The 8969-nt window shown below is 52.6% G+C and overlaps 1 protein-coding gene across 1 annotated transcript; it reads left to right on the forward strand.

Moving 5' to 3' along the window:
* Positions 1-220: 220 nt before the first annotated feature.
* Positions 221-8173, forward strand: LOC110494284 (inositol hexakisphosphate kinase 2). Its single transcript, XM_021569229.2, has 3 exons — positions 221-826; positions 5780-6011; positions 6160-8173. Exons 1-3 carry the CDS (start codon positions 610-612, stop codon positions 7094-7096), a joined length of 1386 nt encoding a protein of 461 aa, XP_021424904.2. The 5' UTR covers positions 221-609; the 3' UTR covers positions 7097-8173.
* Positions 8174-8969: the final 796 nt, after the last annotated feature.

The raw sequence follows: 8969 nt of genomic DNA on the forward strand, positions 1-8969 counted from the left end.
TCTCTCTCTCTCTCTCTCTCTCTCTCTCTCTCTCTCTCTCTCTCTCTCTCTCTCTCTCTCTCTCTCTCTCTCTCTCTCTCTCTCTCTCTCTCTCTCTCTGCAGTGCTCTCCTTCCTTTGTTTGCTTGTTCCTGATCTCAGTGCTTAGTTCCCACCCAACAACAGCTGCTGAGCTCTGATAGGCTGAAGCGGGTATGAGGCGGGGCCGACCTGTTTTTATATTTTTCTTGATCTGAGCTCAGTACAGACCCCAGTTCAGTATCGGCGACAGACAGAGTCAGGAACAATCTACACTCGCTCTCACACACAACCTACATCCCCAGACCTGTCGAAAATAATGATTTACTAGCACTACGTACACAGGGAGATTACCTTAACCCAAACCTGGACTATACTACTCTGCTTTCGGACCAGGATAGCACGGGGAACTAAACGTTTTTTCTCTTCTCCTTCCTGCTGCACCCTTTCTTTTTCCTGCTGTGGTCTCTGCTGTCCGAGCAGGTGTCCTCTAACGCCCCCCAGCGAAAAAGAGCGGTACAGCCAGAAGATAGGCAGCCCGAGCAGCCTCATCGTGGGCCCCTCCAGTTTAGCTGTCCGATGCGGAGTGAGGATGAGTCCTGCTCTAGAAGCCCTTATGCAGGCAGACGGGACGCTTCCCTATCCCGGGAAAGGGGTGATGCTTGAGCCCTTTGTGCACCAGGTGGGGGGCCACTCTTGCGTACTGCGTTTCGGCGACCAGACCATCTGCAAGCCCCTCATCCCCCGAGAACACCAGTTCTACAAGAGCCTGCCCCCCGAAATGAGGAAGTTCACCCCCCAGTACAGAGGTAAGCTTATTCCCTGGTCCAACCTAAACCTACAATATAACGCTACTATCATCTGAATAACATCCATTATGCTGTGTGCGCCACTGCTACTGCCCCACATTTCTCTCCCCATCTCCCATCTTCTCTCTCTATCTTTCTACATCCACCTCGTAATCTCTCCCTGGTTTCTCCACTGATATGGTCAGCTGCAGTGTTTTGTAACATTAGCTGCATTTAGGATTACAGAAGGTCACTGGAGATGGCAGTACCACAGCAGCACAAAGGGATTTGTTTCATGGTGGTGCTTAAGTGGGGGAGTGGGGACAGACAGTATGTGACTGCATGATACATCAGGGCTCTGCAGTGTCAGGTTATGTAATGGTGGTGGGGGTGTGTATGACAGGATCTTTATCCCCTGATGGATAGGTGTGAGCCAGGCATTCTGCATTAGACAGAGACAACCCTCCCACACAAAGGTGTCCTTGGTTGGGTGTCAGTCACACAAACAGGATTTCATGTGTTTTATATTATATTTTGTTCCATTGGATTCGATCACCTTTGAAATATCACAGAGGACCAACAGTATCACTATCTTGTCTGCTCAGACCATAGTCGGCCCCAGGCCCTCTCCTGACAGTAGGGATAAAAGCCCAGTAGCCCTGCACCTGCCTGCATCTCCGAAGAGGGCTAAAGTTCCTGGAGGAAGGATCCAGTTCCCAGCATACTCAATAATAATGGGGCTGATCATCAGAGACGGAATGCTGAGTGGGAGAGATAGCGGTGTCTGACTGGATATCAGCCTGTCATGGATAGTTAAATAAAGGTTCAATAAAAAAAATGTGTGGTTAACGAATACACACACAAACACTCTCACACACCTTGGGTGGAAAATCTCACTCTGTGTTGTTTTTCATTGACCGTGATGCTACATACGGTGTCTCCTGACACTTGCACTCACAGATCGGCCTACTCACGCACATCTCACACACACTTTCTATCAAGTCACTCCTACCCTGGCCATGTGACAGAGTTGAGGCACTAGCGTGGTATCTGACTCCGCAGCAATGCGTCGTGGAACTATAAAAAACCCCCGTGTGATTTGGATGGGAGATGAAGCTGTAGAAAGAATAGCACAGATGTCTGGTGACACTGAGAATATTACATAACAAACACATTCACTTCTGCTCAAAACACTTTTACACACACTCTCACACTCTTACAAACGTATGTTGGCCCATATACAGTCACGTTCACACACTCGCATACTCACAAAACACATGAGTCGCAGGCACTTAAACACTCATCCTCACATGCCCCGCTGACAGTGCAGCTCTGACAGTTGAAACAGGCCTGGCCAGTAGAGGGTTAACTGCTGCAGGGTAGTGACATCACTGTGCATGACATCACTAAAGGCGGGAGCTGCAGAAGAGAGATAAGCACTGGGTCCCATTGTCCTCCATGTCACTGGCCAACACACCCGTTATCACCTCATACACATAGGCCCTAATGAAGGGTCTGTCTTGATGCTGCATAGAACCTTCCCTCCAGTGTAAACCAGGGATGCTTTTGTTTGTATTTCAGAAAGGCTGGGATTTGCTTTTGTTGTCAGTCTTATTATCATGTTTATATTCAATGTGATGCTGAATATCCATCCTCCTCCCTATCTCTCTCCATCTCCCAATCCCTCCCTCTCTCTCTCTAATTTATCTGTCAGCCCCTGCAGCTGTGATGTTTGCTCATCCTGTCTTGACACCCACTGCCCCCTTCCCCCAGCCTGCAGAGAGGGTTGCAATACGCAGGCCCTTCTACAGGGGTTTATTAGGTAGAGTGGGGTAGGGGTGTGTGCATGTTTGGGGAACGCATCATAAATGATCCTAGGAATAAGTAAGTGTGTACAGTTTTCTATGAAAGTGTTCTGGAGACCCACCACCCTCCTCCCCACCACCCTGTCCTTCCCACCACCCTCCTCCCCACCACCCTGTCCTCCCCACCACCCTGTCCTTCCCACCACCCTGTCCTTCCCACCACCCTCCTCCCCACCACCCTGTCCTTCCCACCACCCTCCTCCCCACCACCCTGTCCTTCCCACCACCCTCCTCCCCACCACCCTGTCCTCCCCACCACCCTGTCCTTCCCACCACCCTGTCCTTCCCACCACCCTGTCCTTCCCACCACCCTGTCCTTCCCACCACCCTCCTCCCCACCACCCTGTCCTTCCCACCACCCTCCTCCCCACCACCCTGTCCTTCCCACCACCCTCCTCCCCACAACCCTGTCCTTCCCACCACCCTGTCCTTCCCACCACCCTCCTCCCCACCACCCTGTCCTTCCCACCACCCTCCTCCCACCACCCTGTCCCTCCCACCACCCTCCTCCCCACCACCCTGTCCCTCCCACCACCCTCCTTCCCACCACCCTCCATCCCACCACCCTCCCCCCCACCACTCCATCCATCCCTTCCCTTTTTAATTTGTTAGTGTGTTTGGATTATTGCCTTGAAATGCTGTATAAAAAAGCAAGTCAAACCTGAATGGACTCTTAAAATATAGAGACGGTGCTCACAAAATGCCCGACTTGATGGAACTGTTGTATCTTTATGAAATATAATTCAGGTGTGTTGTTGTCATGGTTGTTTTTGAGTTTATACAGTGTATCTTTGCTGTCGTTTCCTTTGGGTTGCCTTGAAACATTGTAACACTATGTGTATCAGTTAATGTGTGGTTTTGGGTGTGTTTGGTAGTTTCTCAATAAAGGTTGGACTGAGTGTCATACATTCGAGCCTCCTGTGGTGTTTGTGTATCTCTTTGCTTCTTGGGTTCATTCTCACGTACACATTTGAAGTACTTGGGAACACATACATTGTTGTTGCTGCTGCCTCCTTGCCCCCCTACCCGCTCTCTCTGTCTCTGCTGCCTACTTGCCCCCCTACCCGCTCTCTCTGTCTCTGCTGCCTACTTGCCCCCCTACCCGCTCTCTCTGTCTCTGCTGCCTACTTGCCCCCCTACCCGCTCTCTCTGTCTCTGCTGCCTACTTGCCCCCCTACCCGCTCTCTCTGTCTCTGCTGCCTACTTGCCCCCCTACCCGCTCTCTCTGTCTCTGCTGCCTACTTGCCCCCCTACCCGCTCTCTCTGTCTCTGCTGCCTACTTGCCCCCCTACCCGCTCTCTCTCTGTCTGCTGCCCCCTTGCCCCCCTACCCGCTCTCTCTGTCTCTGCTGCCTACTTGCCCCCCTACCCGCTCTCTCTGTCTCTGCTGCCTACTTGCCCCCCTACCCGCTCTCTCTCTCTCTGCTGCCTACTTGCCCCCCTACCCGCTCTCTCTCTCTCTGCTGCCTACTTGCCCCCCTACCCGCTCTCTCTCTCTCTGCTGCCTACTTGCCCCCCTACCCGCTCTCTCTGCTGCCTACTTGCCCCCCTACCCGCTCTCTCTCTCTCTGCTGCCTACTTGCCCCCCTACCCGCTCTCTCTCTCTCTGCTGCCTACTTGCCCCCCTACCCGCTCTCTCTCTCTGCTGCCTACTTGCCCCCCTACCCGCTCTCTCTCTCTCTGCTGCCTACTTGCCCCCCTACCCGCTCTCTCTCTCTGCTGCCTCCTTGCCCCCCTACCCGCTCTCTCTCTCTCTGCTGCCTACTTGCCCCCCTACCCGCTCTCTCTCTCTCTGCTGCCTACTTGCCCCCCTACCCGCTCTCTCTCTCTCTGCTGCCTACTTGCCCCCCTACCCGCTCTCTCTCTCTCTGCTGCCTACTTGCCCCCCTACCCGCTCTCTCTCTCTGCTGCCTACTTGCCCCCCTACCCGCTCTCTCTCTCTCTGCTGCCTACTTGCCCCCCTACCCGCTCTCTCTCTCTCTGCTGCCTACTTGCCCCCCTACCCGCTCTCTCTCTCTGCTGCCTCCTTGCCCCCCTACCCGCTCTCTCTCTCTCTGCTGCCTACTTGCCCCCCTACCCGCTCTCTCTCTCTCTGCTGCCTACTTGCCCCCCTACCCGCTCTCTCTCTCTGCTGCCTACTTGCCCCCCTACCCGCTCTCTCTCTCTCTGCTGCCTACTTGCCCCCCTACCCGCTCTCTCTCTCTGCTGCCTCCTTGCCCCCCTACCCGCTCTCTCTCTCTCTGCTGCCTACTTGCCCCCCTACCCGCTCTCTCTCTCTGCTGCCTACTTGCCCCCCTACCCGCTCTCTCTCTCTCTGCTGCCTACTTGCCCCCCTACCCGCTCTCTCTCTCTCTGCTGCCTACTTGCCCCCCTACCCGCTCTCTCTCTCTGCTGCCTCCTTGCCCCCTACCCGCGCTCTCTCTCTCTGATGCCTCCTTGCCCACCCTACCCGCTCTCTCTCTCTGCTGCCTCCTTGCCCCCCTACCCGCTCTCTCTCTCTGCTGCCTCCTTGCCCCCCTAACAGTTCTCTCTGCTGCCTCCTTGCCCCTCTACCCGCTCTCTCTCTCTGCTGCCTCCTTGCCCCCCCTACCCGCTCTCTCTCTCTGCTGCCTCCTTGCCCCCCCTACCCACTCTCTCTCTCTGCTGCCTCCTTGCCCCCCTACCCGCTCTCTCTCTCTGCTGCCTTCTTGCCCCCTACCCGCTCTCTCTCTCTGCTGCCTCCTTGCCCCCCCCTACCCACTCTCTCTCTCTGCTGCCTCCTTGCCCCCCTACCCACTCTCTCTCTCTCTGCTGCCTCCTTGCCCCCCTACCCATTCTCTCTGCTGCCCCCTTGCCCCCCTACCCACTCTCTCTCTCTACTGCCTCCTTGCCCCCCTACCCGCTCTCTCTCTCTGCTCCCTCAATAGGAAAGCCTGTGTTTGTTTGTGTTTGTCTTTCTCTTTACAGAGTGTATTTGGCTGGAAGCAGGACCCAGTTGGTAAGAACTGCCTATGACTAACCAGTTACTGGGAGGTTTTGGCTTCATCATAGCATTAAAAAATACAATGCCGGGTACTAACCGCCTTCCTATCGTTCTCTTTCCCGCTTCCCTCCATCTCTCCCTCTCTCAGGTGTGGTGTCAGTCAGCTTTGAGGAAGATGAAGAGGGCAACCTGTGTCTCATCGCTTACCCCCTCCACAATGAACCAGAGAACATGGAAAACAAGGACCCCTCAGCTGAATGCGAGCCTAAGAGTAAGATGATCAAGTGGGGCAACAAGAAATCATCGTCCCTATTGCTAGATAATGACAACTACAGCAAAGACCGGGTCAGACAGAGCACTAAAGAGAACAAGAGCAAAAGGTGAGCACATACACTGTTACATCGGTACACATACTGTATATACAAATATATCCAAACACCAACATAGATTCATAGATTCTATACAGCAAATATGTACTGTATGGTGATTGGCAGATATCTAACCTCTCTTTCCTCCCTGTGTGTGTAGTTATAATGGTGCGGAGGTGCAGCAGCAGGCTGAAGTTCTCCGCTACAGCCTAGATCGGAAGCAGATCAAACACAACCCCTGGAGTCTGAAATGCCACCAGCAGCACCTCCAGAGGATGAAGGAGAACTCCAAACATCGCAACCAATACAAATTCATCCTGTTGGAGAACCTGACATGGCGTCACGCGGTGCCGTGCGTGCTGGACCTGAAGATGGGCACGCGGCAGCATGGTGACGATGCATCAGAGGAGAAGAAGGCCAACCAGATCCGCAAATGTCAACAGAGCACTTCCGCCTCCATCGGTGTCCGGCTTTGTGGCATGCAGGTGTACCAGTCAGACTCAGGCCAGCTGATGTTCATGAACAAGTACCACGGGAGGAAGCTGAGCCTGCCGGGCTTCAAAGAGGCCCTTTTCCAGTTCTTCCACGATGGGCAGCGTCTGCGGCGCGAGCTGCTCTCCCCGGTGCTGCGGAAGCTCCGGGAGATGCAGGAAACCCTGGAGTCCTGCGAGTCTTACCGCTTCTACTCCTCCTCCCTCCTCATCATCTATGATGGGGAGCCCCCCCGCCCTCGCCCCCCCACTCGACGCCACCGCGGAGGAGAGGAGGGTGATGAGGACGAGCTCTCAGATGAGGAAGAGGAAGAGGGGGCGTTTGGGTTCACCCGTGGCTCGGCAGCTGGCAGCAGTGCTGGAGGTAGCAGTAACGGTAGCAGTAACGGTAGCAGTAACGGTAGCGTCGGTCGCTCGTCCCGTGGTGCAGCAGGGGAGGCCAGCAGCCCGGCAGTGGATGTGAGGATGATAGACTTTGCTCATACGACATGTCGCCATTACGGGGAGGACAGTGTTGTGCATGAGGGTCAGGACAGCGGCTACATCTTCGGCCTGCAAAACCTCATCACCATCATCTCCCAGCTGGAGGAGCACAGCGCCGACTAATGACTGAGCCTCCACTCTGGGAAACTCAAACCTAACCTGGGAATAACAGCACTGAGCTGTAGCTGTAGCCCTGCTTTACCCTCCTCCGACAATGGCCTGGTCCTAATGGCCACCACACGGCTGGGGGTCTGACCCCCCACCTACTGTAGGGGACAACCAGGGAGTTTCTGGCCCGGGGGAGAGGCCACGCTGAAGTCGGTTCTGCACTCCCCACCCTCCCCCTGAACCAACATGGGACAGGACCACTTGTGCACTCGTTTGCATCTTGTCTCTGTGACCGTTCTCTTTCTTCCTTTCTTTCTTTTCTATGTGGTGGGAGAGATTGTGACTGAGACTCTATTAACAGGCTCAAGGACTACTGCATCGTTCTGTCCTCCTTTCCTCTTGTTTCCACCTCTCTGCTCCTCTGTTACAGACTGTTTTCTTTACTGTATGGTCTCTCTGAGAGAGAGACGTAAAGCTTAAGTGTAGTTCTGGGAGTCAGACTTGGTGCTTATTAAACTGTAAGGTGACATGAGGTGTTTGTGGATAGAGTTTGGACTGATATTCCCCCAACAGCACAGCACACACGAGTGGGGGTTGCTTCTGTACAGACTGAACGGGGCTGGCAGCTTTGTAACGAGTGATCTCCTCGCTCTCCTATGGCTGACATTTCATATTTCCACCATACACCCCCCCCCCCCCCCCCCCGTACTGTTTTGTCCCTAAATCATCGACATTTAAAGTAGGGGGTAATAAGGGGATTACTTCAATACTTTGTAACTTTCTTTGTTGGTCATTCCTGAAATGGTAACTGAAGAAGAGAATATATTGATTAGGACAATAAATACTATATAGAGAAAGTGTATATAGAATCTTTATTTATTTGAAATATTTCTTAAAAATAAACTAAACAAAAAAAATGAGAAACAAAATGGAGAAAATAATTACTACATTCCATATTACTGTTCTAAATGTTCTGTTCTGATGACATTAGTGAATCTAGTTTTTTTGCAAGATACCTCTCTTGTATACCTGTGTGTCAACAGTATGTTGTATGTTGGAAGTAAAATAAAGACATTTCTTTGTGGAAAAGGACTTTCCTGTCATTGAGCGCATAATACTTCTAGGAAAGGGATGGGAGGGGCACGGGGTGTTGTAAAATAAGGTGGAGGGTGTGGGGGGGGGGGGTTGTAAAATAAGGTGGAGGTTGGGGGGTGTTGTAAAATAAGGTGGAGGGTGGGGGGGGGGGGTTGTAAAATAAGGTGGGGGGGGGGGGGGTTGTACAATAAGGTGGGGGGGGGGGGGTTGTAAAATAAGGTGGGGGGGGGGGGGTTGTGAGAGGAAAGAGTAAATAGAAATGACAGGGCTGTTAAATTGACCACTGAAATACTCTTGTGTCACCATGGCACACCACACTTGCAGGGAGGAAGTCTGTTTAAATAAGCCATCCTGTGGGAAAATGAGTCACTTCTTCTACACAGGTGTGGTTCATGGAGAGAATAAAGAGGACTGAATCTGATGTCACTCCTTCACCCTGTCCACCCAGTTACACCTCTTTCACAGCCAAGGTCAATGGCAGTTCACAACTCAATTAAAACAATTAACTAAATGGAGTTTATATGATTTAGAGAATGTCCCTTTGCCTGTCGATGGACTGGTCTTGGGGTCTATGAGTGCACAAAGGAAAAATTAAGGACACTTTTCATTACATGCGTCACACTATTTGAAAGTTTATCCTGTTATGCAGTTGAGATGATTTTCTTTGTTTTCAGACCGGCTGAGACGTCTGTGACTGCCACACCTGTTGTAGCACGTTTATGACCCTCGTGTTAGGGCTCAGATTATTCTCAGCAATCCAGAAAAACTACAAGAGCGGAAAATATTTGGTATT

The sequence above is a fragment of the Oncorhynchus mykiss genome, chromosome 17 (genome assembly GCF_013265735.2).
Source record: "Oncorhynchus mykiss isolate Arlee chromosome 17, USDA_OmykA_1.1, whole genome shotgun sequence".
Lineage (NCBI taxonomy): Eukaryota > Metazoa > Chordata > Actinopteri > Salmoniformes > Salmonidae > Oncorhynchus > Oncorhynchus mykiss.